The sequence below is a fragment of the Ranitomeya variabilis genome, chromosome 3 (genome assembly GCF_051348905.1).
Source record: "Ranitomeya variabilis isolate aRanVar5 chromosome 3, aRanVar5.hap1, whole genome shotgun sequence".
In the NCBI taxonomy this organism is placed as follows: domain Eukaryota; kingdom Metazoa; phylum Chordata; class Amphibia; order Anura; family Dendrobatidae; genus Ranitomeya; species Ranitomeya variabilis.
In genome coordinates, this window is record NC_135234.1 from 659,914,788 (window position 1) to 659,935,057 (window position 20,270).

Sequence of the window (20,270 nt, forward strand, 5' to 3'; positions counted from 1 at the left end):
TTGGTTCATAAACCTACTATTCGGCCACCCCTAAACAGTGTTCAGAAGCAGAAACGGTTGCAGTAGGCCCAGACATACATGAAGACTAATTTTCAAAGAGTTTTGTTTACTGATAAGTGTTGAGCAACCCTGGATGGTCCAGGTGGATGGAGTAGTGGATGGTTGGTGGATGGCCACCATGTCCCAATAAAGCTGCGATGTCAGCAAGGAGGTGGAGGAGTCATGTTTTGGGCCAGAATCATGGGGAAGATCTGGTAGGGCCCTTTAAGGTTCCTGAAGGTGTGAAAATGACCTCTGCAAAGTATATAGAGTTTCTGACTGACAACTTTCTTCCATGGTATAAAAAGCAGAAACGTGCCTTCAGGAGCAAAATCATCTTCATGCATGACAGTGCACCATCTCATGCTGCAAAGAATACCTCTGAATCATTGGCTGTTATCGGCATAAAAGAAGATAAACTTATGGTGTGGCCACCATCTTCCCCTGACCTCAACCCTATAGAGAAGCTTTGGGGTATCATCAAGCAAAAGATCTATGAGGGTGGGAGGCAGTTGACATCAAAACAGCAGCTCTGGGAGGCTATTCTGACTTCATGCAAAGAAATACAAGCAGAAACTCTCCAAAAACTCACAAGTTCAATGGATGCAAGAATTGTGAAGGTGATATCAAAGAAGGGGTCCTATGTTAACATGTAACTTGGCCTGTTAGGATGTTTTGGAGTTAAATAGCTTTTTTGTTCAGTGAATGTGACCTCCTAATGCTGCAAATTCCACAAATGAGCATTTTCAGTTCTTTAAAACATATCAAATGTTTAGAAATGTTTAGAAATTCTACTGTGCCTAATAATTTAGAACAGTGCATTTTGAGTTTTTATTCATTTTGGAGATTATACTGTTATCATTGGGAGGTTTCTTCAATAAAATTCAATGTATACTCTAACGGGTGATGACTTTTATTAGACTGACTGTCATTTGCACCGACCATATAGGAAAATCCGAGAAAAATGTCATTTGCATAATAATTTGGAACATGGTGTAAAGATATTTTTGCTTGAATTAATAAGATAACTGTGATAAAACAAAATTCCAGCTTGTTCCTTCAAATGTTATATTATCCAGACATTCTTCTACGGACACATTGCTTCTTTGGGAGAAATAGTGCCACATGGAGGCACCGTATAAAAGCACCTTCGGCTGCATAGAACCATTTTATATAAAAAATTAAATATAAAAAAAAAAGAAAACGAAAAAAAAAAATTAAAAGCCATCTGTCAGTAGGATCAACCCTCCTAAGCTGTCTAAATGGGCATGCAGGTCATAGGAAGATGAATAAAATGAAACCTTGATATCTGAGATCCGATGTCTTATTCCAGAGAAATCCACATTTTTATTAATATGTAAATAAGCTGTTATCTATGGGCCGGACACTGATTCCCTGAGAATCTGCCTCCAGAGCTTATGATAAACTAGATGGTGGCCCGATTCTAACGCATCGGGTATTCTAGAATATGTATGCGTAGTGTATATTGCGCAGCCCACGTTGTATATTGCGCAGCCCATGTAGTATATTGTGCAGCCCACGTAGTAGATTGCGCAGCCCACGTAGTATAGTGCGCAGCCCTTTTTGTATATTGTACAGTCAACGTACATAGCAATGTGGGCATGATATCCCTGTTAAAAAAAAAAAAAAAAAAAAAAAAGAATTAAAAAAAAAAAAATAGTTATATACTCACCTTCCGTTGGTGCCTGGATCCAGGAAGCGGTTACCGACGCTTGGGATCCACCGAAGCTCCGCCGAGCCGCTCACGCCGGCCGACATCTTCCGTTCCCAGGATGCATTGCGAAATTACCCAGATGACTTAGCGCTCTCGCGAGACCGCTAAGTCTTCTGGGTAATTTCGCAATGCATCGCCGGGAATGGAAGATGGCAGCCGGCGTGAGCGGCTCGGCGGACTACGGAGGGTGAGTATAGCAGGCTTTTTGTTTTTTTATTATTTTTAACATTATATTTTTTTACTATTGATGCCGCATAGGCAGCATCAATGGTAAAAAATTGGGGACACAGGATTAATAGCAGCGGTTACGGAGTGCGTTACCCGTGGCATAACGCGGTCCGTTACCGCCGGCATTAACCCTGTGTGAGCGGTGACCGGAGGGGAGTATGCGGGCACCGGGCACTGAGTGCGGGGAGTAAGAAGCGGCCATTTTCTTCCGGACTGTGCGCGTCGCTGATTGGTCGTGGCAATGGTCGTGGGCGTTTTGCCACGACCAGTCAGCGACTTCGATTCCATGACAGACAGAGGCCGCGACCAATGAATATCCGTGACAGACAGAAGGACAGACAGACGGAAGTGACCCTTAGACAATTATATAGTAGATGAAAGGAGGCGTGAACATTGTGAGACATGTAGAGCAGGAGAGAAGACTGTCAGTCATTTTCATTTAGAATAATCCCTGGAGGCTGATGGTCATGCAGATCAATGTCCAGCCCATAGATCCATATAGGCAGCTTAGGAGGGTTGATCCTACTAAACAGATTCCCTTTAAATCTTTGTGTTTCTCCATAAGAAATTTAAGGTGTAGAAAGGTACTGTAAGGCCCTCAACAATTGCTTTATGAATGCTCCATATAAAAATAAATCTATGGAACATATACTGTAGGAAGTCAGAAAACTTTGTATGGAGCAGGCTTACTCCATACACATTGGGAGTCAAATGTAATATCAAGATGGGCTTCCGCTGCAACAGGTGGGATTGGATTACATGCCATAGTCATACCTCTTGCAAACCTATATTGGGGGCATGATGGATTGTTATGGCTGCCAGGAGTTTTAAGAAAAAAAACCTTAAGTCTGCCATCCAGAGGATAAGTCCAGCTTTTTATCAATAAATGCTTTGAAGGGCTACCTTGCATTCTTCCTATTCGTCCACACCACTGTATACCCCCCCTATTTAATCAGAGGATAACACTGACTGGATATCACACTACAATACAGATATTTTGCTAAATATTATACCATAAATCACATTTCAAAGTCCTCTAGAGGTGATTAAAATAGTAAAAAAAAAGTATGCATAAAAAATATAAACAACATAAAAGCTATATAACTGGTAAAACTTTGGCAGTAATGGTGTGAACTATTAAAATTAGCATATTTATCGTGCATGGTGGACACCACAAAAAAATGGAAGAATTGTTTTTTTTATCCTTGGGCTACTTTCACACTAGCGTTTTTTTGCATACGTCGCAATGCGTCGTTTTGGCGAAAAAACGCATCCTGCAAAGTCGTCTGCAGGATGCGTTTTTTCCCCATAGACTAACATTAGCGACGCATTGCGACGTATTGATACACGTTGCAACCGTCGTGCGATGGTTGCGTCGTGTTGTGGCGGGCCGCCGGCCGCAAAAAACGTTACATGTAACGTTTTTTTGTGCCGACGGTCCTCCATTTCCGACCGCGCAGGCGCGGCCGGAACTCCGCCCCCACCTCCCCGCACCTCACAATGGGGCAACGGATGCATGGAAAAACAGCATCCGCTGCCCCTGTTGTGCGGCGCTTGCACAGTATGCGTCGGTACGTGGGGCCGACGCAGCGCGACGGCCCCGTACCGACTCTAGTGTGAAAGTAGCCTTAGCTCCACAACAAAAATGGATGAAAAAGTTTTATAGACCACAGAATGGTCTCAATAATGATTACAACTCAACCTGCCAAAAAAACTAAACCTCAATGGAAATTGTCTCTTCAGAGAGGAAGAGGACTAGAACTCTAGTGCCACCTATTGGAAGTAGCAATCCTAACAGTCAATGTCGACCCTTTAACGAGCCTTGTCACATGACTTAGGATAATAGCCAAACCAGAATCTCAATATGCAGACACTGTGTTTCGGGGTACGATACTTAGTAGAAAAGTCTTGGCTCTCAGCCACAAAACAATTTTCATTGCCTTGAAATACATTTACAAATTGTCGAATGGCAAATAAACCCTAACTAAAGATTCTGAGATTTGATAAAACATAACTTTTAATGATTAAATTATAATAATATTAATAGTGCTTATTTAAAATTACAGAGTGCACGTAAACCTATGATGTCCTAGCTTAGTATATTAGTCATATGAAGTGATCATATCTCCTCTTCATGCAGTGTAACTGTTGATACATTCTCCACTGCTGAGGGCTATTATGACAGGGGTAATTATTAAGCAATTTCTCCCCTGTTTTTGTTTAAGTCTGTTGTTAAATAGGCAGTCTCACATGGGGGAAGATATTGTTCAATTCCTCCCCTTATGAGAGTTATAGTGATTAATTTCACTGGCTAATAGCCTTTAGAGGGTAAGCTTTAATTCAATACTTCCCACATGGAAGCTCTTTCAAATCAAGCAACACCTTTACATGGTCAGTCCGTTCTTCCATTACTGAGAAATCGGCAAGTGAATTCATATACACATGAGGCTGAAAGACTTTTGTAGATCTAAAGCCTCTGTCACTCCAGCTCTCTCTGCCCAGCGCTGCCTCCTCCTGCTTCACTGACAGCCTAGCATAGAGGTGACTTCAGGCAAAGGAGCCATAAGTAAACCAGGAGAAAGCAGCACTGCGCGGAGAATAGAGCTGGAGTGACATACAGTCATGTCCAAAAGTATTCACACCCCTGAGATTCTGTCAGATAATACTCAGTTTCTTCCTGAAAATGATTGCAAACACAAATTCTTTGGTATTATTATCTTTATTTAATTTGTCTTAAATGAAAAAACACAAAAGAGAATGAAGCAAAAAGCAAAACATTGATCATTTCACACAAAACTTCAAAAATGGGCCAGGCAAAAGTATTGGCACCCTCAGCCTAATACTTGGTTGCACAACCTTTAGCCAAAATAACTGCGACCAACCGCTTCCGGTAACCATCAATGAGTTTCTTACAATGCTTTGCTGGAATTTTAGACCATTCTTCTTTGGCAAACTGCTCCAGGTCCCTGATATTTGAAGGGTGCCTTCTCCAAACTGCCATTTTTAGATCTCTCCACAGGTGTTCTATAGGATTCAGGTCTGGACTCATTGCTGGCCACCTTAGAAGTCTCCAGTGCTTTCTCTCAAACCATTTTCTAGTGCTTTTTGAAGTGTGTTTTGGGTCATTGTCCTGCTGGAAGACCCATGACCTCTGAGGGAGACCCAGCTTTCTCACACTGGGCTCTACATTATGCTGCAAAATTTGTTGGTAGTCTTCATACTTCATAATGCCATGCACACGGTCAAGTAGTCCAGTGCCAGAGGCAGCAAAGCAACCCCAAAACATCAGGGAACCTCCGCCATATTTGACTGTAGGGACCGTGTTCTTTTCTTTGAATGCCTCTTTTTTTCTCCTGTAAACTCTATGTTGATGCCTTTGCCCAAAAAGCTCTACTTTTGTCTCATCTGACCAGAGAACATTCTTCTAAAACGTTTTAGGCTTTTTCAGGTAAGTTTTGGCAAACTCCAGCCTGACTTTTTTATGTCTCGGTGTAAGAAGTGGGGTCTTCCTGGGTCTCCTACCACACAGTCCTTTTTATTCAGATGCCGACAGATAGTACGGGTTGACACTGTTGTACCCTCGGACTGCAGGGCAGCTTGAACTTGTTTGGATGTTAGTCGAGGTTCTTTATCCAACATCCGTACAATCTTGCGTTGAAAACTCTTGTCAATTTTTCTTTTCCATCCACATCTAGGGAGGTTAGCCACGGTGCCATGGGCTTTAAACTTCTTGATGACACTGCGCACGGTAGACACAGGAACATTCAGGTCTTTGGAGATGGACTTGTAGCCTTGAGATTGCTCATGCTTCCTCACAATTTGGTTTCTCAGGTCCTCAGACAGTTCTTTGGTCTTCTTTCTTTTCTCCATGCTCAATGTGGTGCACACAAGGACACAGGACAGAGGTTGAGTCAACTTTAATCCATGTCAACTGGCTGCAAGTGTGAATTAGTTATTGCCAACACCTGTTAGGTGCCACAGGTAAGTTACAGGTGCTGTTAATTACACAAATTAGAGAAGCATCACATGATTTTTCGAACAGTGCTAATACTTTTGTCCACCCCCTATTTTATGTTTGGTGTGGAATTATATCCAATTTGGCTTTAGGACAATTCTTTTTGTGTTTTTTCATTTAAGACAAATTAAATGAAGATAATAATAACAAAGAATTTGTGTTTGCAATCATTTTCAGGAAGAAACTGAGTATTATCTAACAGAATTGCAGGGGTGTCAATACTTTTGGCCATGACTGTAGGCTTCAGAATAACAAATAAATCTACAGCCTCATTTGTATATTAATTCAAACACTGATTTCCCAGTAATGGAGGAACGGACTGGCAATGTAAAGGTATTGCTGGACTTGTCTTTGAAAGAGCTACATACACGTGTGAATAGTTTGGAAGGTGAAATCCTGATGACAGATTCTCTTTAATGGATACATATTGGCTCATGGAAGACAAAAAGGAAACAGTAAATGACTGCTGTGAGAAGGGATTAATATGGCTATGCACTTGAATGCTTACTTAGAGCATCACAATGCAGAATTCAGCAGATGATACCATGTGCTGCTTGAAATGGCTCCGTATGGTAACACTGCTTTATGGAAGAATGTGTGCACGGTGTGTGGTTCTGGATGTCAGTGAATGAGAGCTGTTGGCTTCTGCTTGTAACAATGCAGTATGTATTATCTTGATCTTTAGATTTTGAGAAGACGGTGCATTGAGCAGAACATCATAATTATCTTCCTATTGTTCATTGGGGAACAATAACCCTCCTACGGTTGTTTGCATTATGGGGCAGAACCATTGTTGATATAGACACTGTGTTTCTTTCCCGCCATCACTAGTTCTCTTCGAAATTGCTCACCGACTTACGTGATTGTTCTGAATAGGAAACATAACATTGATATTTCCATTTCCTTGTTCTTTGCCATCACGTCTTTTTTATGTAACACATAATGCCACCTTTGATTAATATAAATGTGTATTTTTCCTGAGATGTAGAAGTTTTCTTTTTCCTTTAGGTATTTGATATTTTTCTTCTGAGAAAAATCCACAAAGTAATATCTGGATCAATTGTCATATCCTTTAAAATGTCATTTTGTTTTCAGCTGTTTGTGTGAATACATTGAAGTCTTTTGTGTCCTTACTAGAATATTTCATTGTTTGGTTTTTGAAAGGATCACAACAAAGTACAGAACGATTCCATATATCAGACGGGACCATAATCAGAATGAGTCGATTTCTTTTGTAGGGGAAATCTCCGTGGGATTGAATAGAAATTCCCTACAAATTTCAGAGCTCTACTGCCACTTTCTTCCAGCATAATGTTACCTGATTCATGAGCATGTTTGTCTTTTATTACAATTATTCACCCTGTGAGCAAGTGCCGCCTGCCTCTTCCCATTATAATAACTGTTATCTGCCTGGCTTCTTTCCTAGAGACCATGACCTGTCCTATCTATCACTGAGAGCGTGCATTGGGCTGTGGACAGCTTTCCTCTGCATTGTTCTGGTCGCCACCGATGCCAGCTCTTTGGTTTGTTACATCACACGCTTTACAGAGGAAGCCTTTGCCTCACTGATTTGTATTATTTTTATCTATGAAGCCATAGAGAAGCTGATACATTTGGGAGAGACCTATCCTGTTCACATGCACAGTCAACTGGACGAACTAACTCTTTATTAGTGAGTGTTTTACCTTTCTGCTAATGTACATAACATATCTCATGATGTGAGTTGGGGAACAAGATGCAAATTAGCTCCCTTCCAGAAATTCCTGGAAAGTCTATAAAAAAAGTGCACTTTTTTAACCTTGTCCAAAATGGTAATTTGATGTGTTTGTGATTTATTTTTTGTTGTTGGAGACAGATTGTTATGACTGTAATTATTATCATTTTAGAAATCATAGACAGTGCAGGTAATGTGTTCATATCAGAATTATGAGCTGTAGACCTAAAATGGCTTAAAAGCTTTGAAAAGTTGAAAAATGTATATACCGATACTTTTTGTGTTTTCACACCCAGTTTGAATCAGCTACTCTAAATTAGGTGGACCTGACAGGGCGAGGGCCACACGCGCCCCCCAAATTCATCAAATCTGCCGTACACCAGAAATATTAGTGGAGTTCCTGACTGTAGTAGCATTTCTGGTGCACGTCTCTCAGAAGAGTCGTTGAATTAAGTGGCGTGCTCCTCTTAATGAATATGGCGCCACTTCAAACCTTAAATTACCACTCCGGTGAATTTTTTTTTTATTTTCCCTTGTGCTAGCTATCATGTGATAGTAATTAGTGTAGTAACATACTCACCAAACACCTTGTTCTCCCAGTATCAGCCCTGCTCCGGCGTCACGTGACAGACTCCGAAACCTGCAGATCGGTGTGTGAAGCGGAAGTAAAAATCTCAGTGTAAGGCCGGGATCACACATGCGAGAAATGTGTGATCCCGTCCTAAGGCCGAGTCTCGCATGTTAATACCCGGCATTGCCGCCGTCACTCAGAAGCGGAGCGTGCGGCTGCATGTATTGCTATGCTGCTGCACGCTCCGCTATGCGGCCGTCCGCTCCTGAGTGACAGCGGCAATGCCGGGTATTAACATGCGAGACTCGGCCGTATTTCTCGCATGTGTGATCCCGGCTAAAGGCTATGGTGCTCAGAACGAAGCTCCAGAGCCTGGTAGTGAATTCACACAGACTTACATTGAGAACGTTCATAAAGTGACCTCTGCTCCTCACAGCCAGGACTGTGCGATTCATCAGTTCATAAATGACGTGACTTAGTCTTGGAGCGGAGCTGATACCGGGAGAAGACAGTGGCCGGCAAGTATGTGACTAAACAAACTACATTCATAAACATGATACATAGCACATGATAAAAAAAAATGGTGTAGTTTTTTAAAGGTTTATTTTGTTTTTGCAAAGTGTCAGTAAAAAATATTGATTATCCCATGTTTTTTTTGATAAGTTATCCCCCCAAAAAATCAGTTTTGACAACCCTGACTGCTATCTAAGGAGGTATCTACCTTATTGGTCACTGTCCATCTGCAACATAATTAAGGAAATACACCAAACCAAAATGTAGGACACCTGTCTGCTATCTAGCAGGCTCCTTAGGGTAGGTGCTGACGAGCAGTAAACGCTGCGGGTTGGATGCTGCGTACTTGTGCAGCGTCCAGATGTTACAGCATAGTGGATGGGATTTCAAGAAATCCCAGGCCCATTATACGTCCACAGACATCCGCTGCTCACCTACGGAGACAGACATGCGGCACATCTTTCCAGACCACAGCATGTCAATTTCTCTTGAGGAGATGGGAGTCTCTGCAAGAGAAATGTCACCCATAGAATGTATGGGACGCGATGAATCCGCACGGTTCAGTGATCACATGTGGATTCACCTATGTTCAATAGACAGTAGCGCTTTGGACACAATGAACATGCTCAGCGTCTAAAAGCGCTGCCACTTCCGGATCCTGTGCACCCGGCCTTAGGGAGAAGCACTGCTTCCCCAGTCTCTATGGTTGTTACGTAGCCAACCAGAACTATACTCTGTACTGAGGGTGGCCAAGAACCCTGTAACAGCCGTCTGCAAATGTCGCTCTGTTTTAGAGCAGATTCTAGAGGAATGGTCGCAATTATTCTAATTTTCTAAGGAGAGAAAGGAGGCATATTGATCTATACAGCTAGTCCCCAATTCATCATGTGCACTTTTCATTATTTTTTTTTGTATTTGTCTTACTTTTTTTGCACTGGGTGATTTTGTGCCAAATATATAAAAATGAGCAGACAGCGTGTAATGAACTGGCATAAATTAAAAATATTTTTTTTGCTCTTTATTGCTTTTTGGCTAAAAAATCTTTCAATAAACAATTAAAATGTCTTTAAATGTGCAAAAAAATTAGACAGTATGCAGAGGGTAATGGAGTACAATTGTACAAAAATTTGGAGTCATTTTGAAAAAGTTGCAAATGATGAATTAAGCTGAAACATCTGGATAACAAAAAACCACGGCAGAAATAAATAAATAAAAAAGTCACTATCAGAACCATTTTTACTGCAAATAAAGCTGCAAAGACAATAATGTATTGACCCCCTCTTATTGAACGGAGCTGCATAAATTAGATACTGCAGGCGATCATCATAATATGGACCCTCTAGTATTCACCCGTCCCACCTCTATGGTGTACGGGATAGTTTGGAGAGAGGATTGTGAGACTTCAGAGGATAGAAATGTTCCTATACTGTATGTTTCTTGATTTGGAACAGATTTTATTGGGGCAACAGAATTAATAGCATACTTAAAGGTCCCCAATTCATCCAGCAGTTTTTGCCAGTTTTGTAGTTTAAAATTGCTTGAAATGTCACAAAGCGTTAGTACAACCTGTAGGTGTGCAAAAATGTTACAACTTTTGGCGTTTTTACACCTTGTCAGCTCTGCCAAATTTTTGAAAAGTGGGTGCTGCTTAGTCGGGAAGGGCAAGGCCAACAGGTTCATCATTTATGCCAAAAAACGTTTTGTAAATTACGACAGGACTTCACAGCAATCTTTTACTTGAGGAACATTTCCTCTTCTATCTGTGTCCGCCGGTGGACATGACTGTGGGTATTCGAACGTATTTCCTCTGTACTCTGTCCAGTCTCTGCATATTGCACTTGTTGGTACTTGTGCAGGGCGTGATGCTAGCATTATACGCCTCCGTATTCACCTTCATGCCAGTGACATATCCTAGGGAAACCAGTTTATTTACTTTGATCTGTGTAGGCGCAGTGGGAACCAAAGTTGAACAACCCTTTAAGTCAATAATGTAAGATCTGATTGATTGGAGATGTGTTATTGAAAATCATTAATTAATTTATTCAGAAAAAAAAGTAAGAAATTCTCCATATTTCTTGTGTTTAGCTGTAAGTGTGCTGCTCCAGAAGCTCCATCTAACAAGACCTTGATGTTCTGGAGGGAAAATAACATCAGCCTTTCTGAAGATCAGTGGGCGAACCTCACAGTTAGTGTAAGTACATGTGACGTAGTATAACACTGATCATTTGCTGTGCAAAGAATTATCTTTGTTTTGTGTCAGTCAATAGATAAATACAAACTGAGACTCTTTAGTGGTTAGTATGTATGTCTTAATTATGAAGTGAAAAGTGTCAGGTAGCAAGATTTAGAGATTACTTGGGTCTCTCCATCAAGCATGGTCTTTAACTTGAGGATAGGTTCTATAAGATCACATCAGCCTTTGAGGTCAGATGCATGTCAATATCAAGAATTTGGGGCAGACCTAACTAATACCTGGCAGTTTTCTTAAGAAGTCATAACATCACTTTTCTACAGATTTCAGAGACAGAATAGAGCTGTAAAATAGTCTTTGCCGCTCCTTATTCCCCCTGACACCTCCATCATGCATGCTCGGTTTAGCTAAGTGTGCATGGCTTTTCAGTTGTCTGAGTCGCCACAATGTATCTCCCATATAAATGGATTTGTGTAAAGTGGCCACCCGAACCGAAATCTAAGTTCACTTATCCTTTGGGCTGAAGGCCCGATTCACATTCGGTAGGGGGATATTTCAATCAGGTATTGTTCTCCAAGAGATAAGCTGCCAGCCAAAATGTCTGTCAGTGACTTTCTCAGAGAACCCAGGAGCCTTTGGCCGAACGAGCGCTCCTGTGTAATGGGAGAGTCGGCTGAGAGTTATGGCAGCTGGACAATCGGCCAAAGCATCGTTTGTCCAACAAATGCATAACATAGATGTCAGCTAACCATCCATCATTAAAAAAGTAATCTGCAATTACTGTCTGTGAAAAATGGAAGTGTACATTACATGATCCGGTGAACTTGGCCACTTTTTTCAAGCCCATTCTGTTTCTCCTTGTTAAAGTACCCCTCTGACCTTCCACTTTGGTCTGTCATGTTAACGGTCTGACCCTTTGTACAATTGACTTGACATACATTTTATCAGTTGCTTCCTGGCCAATCCTTATGTGTATAGTCAACTTTAAAACAAATTGCTAATTCTTTAACTGTTTGCCTAGTGTTGTAAGATTAGTCTTTATTGTGGCTTGCAAATTGATTAGTAAAAGGCACTAGCCCACCCACATCTTCATAATATTATACTTTGCAAATGAAGATCAATATACAGTTAGGTCGAGAATTATATAGACAGTGACACAGGTTTTGTAATTGTATCTGTTTAGCAAAACATATTTAAGATACAGGAATATAATCAATAAAGGACTTTCAGCTTTAATTTAAGGGTATTCACATCCTAATTAGAATAAGGGTTTAGGAATTACATCTCTTTAATATGTAGCTGCCCTTTTTTAAAGAGACCAAAGGTAATTGGACAATTATCTCAAAAGCTCTTTAATGGGCTGCATGGGCTATTCACTCATTAGTCCATCATCAGTTAAGCAGATAAAAGGTCTGGAGCTGATTCCAGGTGTTGCATTTGCATTTGTAAGCTGTTGCTGTGAACCCACAATATGCGGTCAAAGGAGCTCTCAATGGAAGAGTAAGAGATGGAAAAAAAGAAATCCATCAAGAGATAGCAGAAATGGTGGAGTGGCCAAATCAACTGTTTAGTACATTCTGCAGAAAAAAAGGGCACTGATGAGCTTAGGAACTAAAAAAGGCCTGGACATCTACAGAAGACAGCAGTGCTGGATGATCTCAGAATCCTTTCAATGGTGAATAAAAACTCTTTCACAGAATTCAACAAAGTGAAGAACACTCTGCAGGAAGTAGGTGTTTTAAGTCTACAATAAAGAGAAGACTTCATGACCGCAAATACAGAGGGTTCATCACAAGGTGCAAACCATTAATCGGCGTTAAAAGTAGAAAAGCCTGATTAGACTTTGCCAAAAAAACATCTAAAGACGCCAGCCCACTTCTGGAAAAGTATTCTTTGTACTTCTGAAATGAAGGTCACCCCACACCAGAGTGATAAGGAAAAAGTATGGAGAAGTCTTGGAACGGTTCATGATCCAAAGCACACCAAATCCTCAGTAAAATATGGTGGAGCCAGTGTGATGGCATGGGCATGCATGGCTTCCAATGGCACTGGGTCACTAGTGTTTATTCATGATGTGATTGTAGACAGAAGCCACCGGATAAATTCTGAAGTTCACAGGGATATATGCTCTGCTGAGATTCAACTAAATGCAGCAAGGTTGATAGGATGAACAGAAATGTCCATAAACATAATACTGCTACTCACAGGGTTCCTCCACCAGGATAGGAAATCCCATAGGAAGCATATAAGGGGTGTGTAAGTTTTACACTAATCCAATGGGATACAAAAAGTATCATACACACCACTCAAGAGATGATATAAAAGAGTGACAATTTTTATTGAGAATACACATATACTAAAGCAATTGATAAAAGCAAAAATAACAAAAAACCAGTAAGAGGAAGGATAATACCCGAGTAAAGTGCACAAAGACCGAAGACATGAGGTAGATAATAATATTGCAGGCTATGGGGATGAAATAAATATCTATAATACACTAACTCCATAGTAAACTGCATAAGGAGTGGCCATCTTAGCCAGAGTATAAAGTGCCAATGCAAAAGAAAGCTAGTATAGTTGTATATACATACCCATGGAATCCGCCTGTCTATCCTCAGCCTCACAAAAGAGCCCCGACGCGCGTTTCGCGTTTTCTGCTTTATCAAGGGGAGAGAAATTGTGCATGAAGGTTGATAGGATGGTACTTCACAGTCAGGGCCGTATTTGCCACTAGGCACGTGAGGGCACGTGCCTAGGGCGGGGACAATGCAGGGGGCGGCACCTGAGCAAGGTTTGTTGTGTTTTTTTTTGTTTGTTTGTTTTTCTAAAAGCTGGGTCACCTCCCCACCGACCCCGCCCCCCCCCGGCCGCCTGCCTGCCTCCCACCCACCCTCCTTGAAGACGATACTCACCCTGCTCCAGCGATGCCTGGTCTCGGCTTCTGCAGCGCTCCTGAATGAGTGGTCACGTGGTACCGCTCATTAAGGTCATGAATATGCGCATATTCATGACCTTAATGAGCGGTATCACATGACCTCTCAGGCAGTAAGAAGGTGCTGCACCGGGAGTCGGGACAGAGCCAGAGGGATGTCGGCGCGGCCATGCGGTGAGGAACAGGTAAGTATGAGGGACGGGGGGACAGGGGAGGGGGGATGAAGGAAGACGATAAGCCACGCCATTCAAGATGGGAGCGGGGGATGGGGTGGAGAGATGAGCCATGCATACGGGGGAAATATGAGTCATGCATACGGGGGGGGGGGGAATATGAGCCATGCATACAGGAGGGGGAAATATGAGCCATGCATACAAGGGGGGAAAATATGAGCCATGCATACAGGGGGGGATATGAGCCATGTATACAGGAGGGGGATACATGAGCCATGCATACAGGAGGGGGAAATATGAGCCATGCATACAGGAGGGGGAAATATGAGCCATGCATACAGGGGGGGGAATATGAGCCATGCATACAGGAGGGGGAATATGAGCCATGCATACAGGAGGGGGAATATGAGCCATGCATACAGGGGAGGGGAATATGAGCCATGCATACAGGGGGGGGGTGAAATATGAGCCATGCATACAGGAGGGGAATATGAGCCATGCATACAGGGGAGGGGGGGATATGAGCCATGCATACAGGGGGGGAAATATGAGCCATGCATACAGGGGGGGGGAAATATGAGCCATGCATACAGGGGGGGTGAAATATGAGCCATGCATACAGGAGGGGGAATATGAGCCATGCATACGGGGGGGGGTGAAATATGAGCCATGCATACAGGAGGGGGAATATGAGCCATGCATACAGGGGAGGGGGGGGATATGAGCCATGCATACAGGGGGGGGGAATATGAGCCATGCATACAGGGGGGGGTGAAATATGAGCCATGCATACAGGAGTGGGAATATGAGCCATGCATACAGGAGGGAGGGTCATTATACAGTATTAAGCATTATGTGGGATCATTATACAGTATGGAGAACTGTGTGGCCGTTATACAGTATGGAGCATCATGTGTGGCCGTTGTACAGTATGGAGCGTCACGTATGGCCATTATACAGTATGGAGCATCATGTGTGGCCATTATACAGTATGGAGCATCATGTGTGGCCAATGGCCATTATACAGTATGGAGCATCATGTGTGGCCATTATACAGTATGGAGCATCATGTGTGGCCATTATACAGTATTGAGCATCATGTGGGATCATTATACAGTATGGAGAACTGTATGTGGCCGTTATACAGTATGGAGCACTATGTGTGGCCATTATACAGAATGGAGCACTATGTGTGGCCATTATACAGTATGGCGCACTGTGTGGCCATTATACATTATGGAGCATCATGTGTGGCCATTATACACTATGGAGCATCATGTGTGGCCATTATACAGTATTGAGCATAATGTGTGGACATTATACAGTATGGAGAACTGTGTGGCCATTATACAGTATTGAGCATCATGTGTGGCCATTATACAGTATTGAGCATCATGTGGGGCCATTATACAGTATGGAGCATCATGTGTGGCCATTATTCAGTATTGAGCATCATGTGTGGCCATTACACAGTATGGAGCACTGTGGCCATATTTTTTTTGTTTATAATTATTTTATATGAAACAGTGTGATCAGCAGTGCTAAACGGCTTTGGTTGGGACGTGGATATGGGTGTGACTAGTTGTGGAATGGGTGTGGTCAGAGGCGTGGCCTACAATTTGCCATGGCGCACTACGCGCGCCGCAAACTTTCTACCTCCTTCCCTTCTTCAAAAGTTGGGAGGTATGGTACCGCATTTGCCAGATCATGGCAAGTGCCACAAATCCCATAGGGAATGAATGAGGCCGAACGCAGTGTTGCCGTAAGTGATCTGTTACGCGGCAGATGCAGAAAAACTGCCCGATCTGCTGCAAAAGGCGACTTTCACATCAGCGATTCTTGCCAAAGTCACTGCCGATAGTGTCATACTCACCAAAGGGGGAGGCAGCACTAAAAGTGCCTAGGGCAGCAGAAACTCTAAATACGGCCCTGTTCACAGTACAGATGGACAATGACCCAAAACATACTACGAAAACAACCCAAGATGTTTTTTTAAAGCAAAAAAGTGGAATATTCTACAATGGTTAAGTCAATCACCTGATCTCAACCCCACTGAGTAGCATTTCACATGCTTAAGACAAAACTTATAGAAAGACTCACAAAAGAGCAACAACTGAAGTCAGCTGCAGTAAAGGCCTGACAGCTTCACAAAGGCGGAAACCCAGTGTTTGGTGACTTCCATGTCTTCCAGACTTCAGGCAGTCATTGCCTGCAAAGGATTCTCTACGAAGTAATAAATATGGACACTTTATTTATGATAAAGTTAATTTGTCTGATTACTTTTGAGCCCTGAAGCTGAGACTTTGTAGAAAAATGGTTGCAATTCCTAAACATTTCACAAGATAATTTGTTGAATCGCTTTAATTAAATCTGAAAGTCTACACTTCTATTGCATCTCAGTTGTTTAATTTTAAATAAAAAAGAGTGGTATGCAGAGCCCAAATCATAAAGATTCGGTCACTGTCCAAATATTTCTGGACCTAACTGAATATATACACTATTGTGCTCTTGTTTTATCAAGAACAATCCCCTCCACCTAAAATAAAAACTGTAATGAGATAGCTTGTCTGAGAGTACTCTTACATTTATTTTCAAGAATTGTAAAATGATGCATGGAGAGTTTGTGGGTCCTGCCTGCGGACAACACGGACCGTACACTCCAGATGTCCTCTTCTGGTCCTGCATTCTGTTTTTTACTACATTTGCACTGTCCGGCATGTTGAAAACCTTTAAAACAAGTCGCTACTTTCCTACCAAGGTGAGTAATTTTTTTATATCTAACTGTAACTGCGTTATTGCACCATGTGAGAAGATTGTTAAGGCCCCATACACATTTGACATCTGATGTGTATGGGAACCTCTGGAACCACCCACCCTTCCCTGAGAGATGGATGAGCTTTCTGTTTAGTTTTTTTAGGGAGAGAACAGTCCAGGAATAGGTTCCTCCTCTCTTCCCATTGACAACACATGGATGCTCATACTAAGCTGAGTGCTCATGTGTATGAAGGAGTCAGGAGAGATGGCTGTTGGGTAGCGTTACCCTTGTGAACTCTAACGTGAGAAGTCTCCAAGTGTTCAGTCTAGATAACAACCTATAGAGATTATTGGTATTTGGAAGGAAGCAGTATGGGCCATTTTGTCTACAACTGCATATAGGTATACTCAGAGTTAGTCTACAATCCATCTGTAATGGACCTGTCCTGAATAACTATACAAATTTTTTCTTCTGCTTCTCCTCCTCCCTCTTTTCTTCCTTCTCTTCCTTCTCCTCATCCTTCTCCTCATCCTTCTCCTCATCCTTCTCCTCTTCCTTCTCCTCTTCCTCCTTCTCATCCTTCTCCTTCTCATCCTTCTCCTCCTTTTTCTCCTTTCTTCGCCTTCTTCTTCTTCTCCTCCTCCTCCTCCTGCTCCTCCCCCTCCCCCTCCTCCTCCTCCTGCCCCCCCTCCCCTCCTCCTCCTCCCCCTCCCCCTCCCCCTCCCCCTCCTCCTCCACCACCACCACCACCACCACCACCACATATTGCTATGGTTTGTTTTCTTGTGCTGTAGCAAGTCCATTTCTGGACAGAAAGATAATTTATTTCTAAAATTGTTCTAATAATATAACTGTACATTTTCGTACTTAGGTGCGATCGATGGTCAGCGACTTTGCAGTGTTCCTCACAATCTTGACCATGGTGATTTTGGATTATTTAATTGGAGTGCCCTCACCAAAGCTTCAAGTTCCAAATGTATTTAAGGTAATTGTGTAAGGAAATCTTTTTTTTTTATAATTTTCCTCCTTCATTCTAACTCAGAGGCATTTAACATTTCAGTCACATTTGTTTAGGGAAGGAAGCCTGATCCATTTACTTTTTGACGGATTAGTAGATAATATTAGGCTGGGTCTGTATTATATTGCTTCCATCTGATAGATAAAGATAGGATTCTATAGAATAGCGGTATGGTAAGAGTATGTGTTTCACATAATACCTCTGGGATATGTTAAAGGCTGTAGATGTTTTGCGTTCCATCATTGTTCCTATGTCCATGGGCTGAGTCTGGTATTATAGTTCAGACTCATGACTATGATTGGGGCTGAACTGCAATATCTGTCACACACCATGGACAAGAGTGGCACTATTTCTTGGAAAAAAAAGAAAAGCTAATTAAATATCGTATAATTATGGTAGTCTGTTCCTTGAAATCCCATCGATAAACATTTTTACATTTCTTGCATTGAGTAGCAGTGTGTAACAAACCAGTATACAGTATATACACTGCTCAAAAAAATAAAGGGAACACTAAAATCCCACATCCTAGATATCACTGAATAAAATATTGCAGTTGTAAATCTTTATTCATTACATAGTGGAATGTGTTGAAAGCAAAAAAACCTAAAAAGGATCAACGTAAATCACAACTAATATCCCACGGAGGTCTGGAGTTGGAATGATGCTCAAAATCAAAGTGTAAAATGAAGTTACAGGCTGGTCCAACTTCAGTGGAAATGCCTCAAGACAGGGAAATGATGCTCAGTAGTGTGTGTGGCCTCCATGTGCCTGTATGACCTGGGCATGCTCCTGATGTGGCGGTGAATGGTCTCCTGAGGGATCTCCACCCAGACCTGGACTAAAGCATCCGCCAACTCCTGAACAGTCTGTGGTACAACGTGTGACGTTGGTGGATGATGTGAGACATGTTGTCCCAAATGTGTTCATATGAATTCAGGTCTGGGGAACGGGTGAGCCAGTTCATAGCTTCAATGCCTTCATCTTGCAGGAACTGCTGACATACTCCAGCCACATGAGGTCTGGCATTGTCCTGCATTAGGAGGAACCCAGGGCCAAACGCACCAGCATATGATCTCAAAAGGGGTCTGAGGATCTCATCTCGGTACCTAATGGCAGTCAGGCTTCTTCTGGCGAGCACATGGAGGGCTGTGCGGCCCTCCAAAGAAATGCCACCCCACACCATTACTGACCCGCTCCCAAACCGGTCATGCTGAAGGATGGTGCAGGCAGCAGATCGCTCTCCACGGCGTCTCCAGACTCTGTCACATGTGCTGAGTGTGAACCTGCTTTCATCTGTGAAGAGCACAGGGCACCAGTGGCGATTTTGCCAATACTGGTGTTCTCTGGCTAATGCCAAGCGTCCTGCATGGTGTTGGGCTGTGAGCACAACCCCATCTGTGGACGTCAGGCACTCAGGCCATCCTCATGGAGTCAGTTTCTAACTGTTTGTGCAGACACATGCACATTTGTGGCCTGCTGGAGGTCATTTTTCAGGGCTCTGGCAGTGCCCCTCCTGTTCCTCCTTGCACAAAGGCTGAGGTAGCGGTCCTACTGCTGGATTGTTGCCATCCTACGGCCCCCTCCATGTCTCCTGGTGTACTGGCCTGTCTCCTGGTAGTGCCTCCAGCCTCTGAACACTACGCTGATAGATACAGCAAACCTTCTTGCCACAGCTCGCATTGATGTACCATCCTGGATGGGCTGCACTACCTGAGCCACTTGTGTGGGTTGTAGAGTCCATCTCATGCTACCACGAGTGTGAAAGCACAACCATCATTCAAACGTGACCAAAACATCAGCCAGAAAGCATTGGTACTGAGATGTGGTCTGTGGTCCCCACCTGCAGAACCACTCCTTTATTGAGTGTGTCTTGATAATTGCCAATAATTTCCATCTGTTGTCTATTCCATTTGCACAACAGCATGTGAAATTGATTGTCAATCAGTGTTGCTTCCTAAGTGGACAGTTTGATTTCACAGAAGTTTGATTTACTTGGAGTTATATTCTGTTGTTTGTGTTCCCTTTATTTTTTTGAGCTGTGTATAATTTTTTTAAATCTTTTATAGCCAACCAGAGACGACAGAGGTTGGTTTGTTAACCCTATTGGAACAAACCCCTGGTGGACAGTGTTCCCTACAGTAATCCCTGCCCTCTTGTGCACCATTTTAATATTCATGGACCAACAGATTACTGCTGTGATTATCAACAGAAAGGAGCATAAACTTAAGGTAATCTATAGCTTAATATTATTTGGAGCATGGTGCTTTTAGGTAAAACATGTACTTTATGGGAGGTTTATCCTTTGTGTTTAAAGAGAACCTGTCACTTGCCATAAATATGTAAATTTCTAACTTACTTGGCGCAATTGCTGCTGTTTTCCAGAATC

The 20,270-nt window shown here is 42.5% G+C and overlaps 1 protein-coding gene across 2 annotated transcripts in view; it reads left to right on the top strand.

Moving 5' to 3' along the window:
* Positions 1-20,270, top strand: part of SLC4A8 (solute carrier family 4 member 8) — a 305,062-nt gene that overhangs the window by 259,230 nt on the left and 25,562 nt on the right. For both annotated transcript variants that reach the window (XM_077297836.1, XM_077297837.1), the window contains 5 exons: positions 7,444-7,689; positions 10,901-11,006; positions 16,708-16,869; positions 17,738-17,851; positions 19,951-20,112. In XM_077297836.1, coding sequence (XP_077153951.1) covers positions 7,444-7,689; positions 10,901-11,006; positions 16,708-16,869; positions 17,738-17,851; positions 19,951-20,112 — 790 coding nt within the window. The remainder of the gene's footprint in view (positions 1-7,443; positions 7,690-10,900; positions 11,007-16,707; positions 16,870-17,737; positions 17,852-19,950; positions 20,113-20,270) is intronic.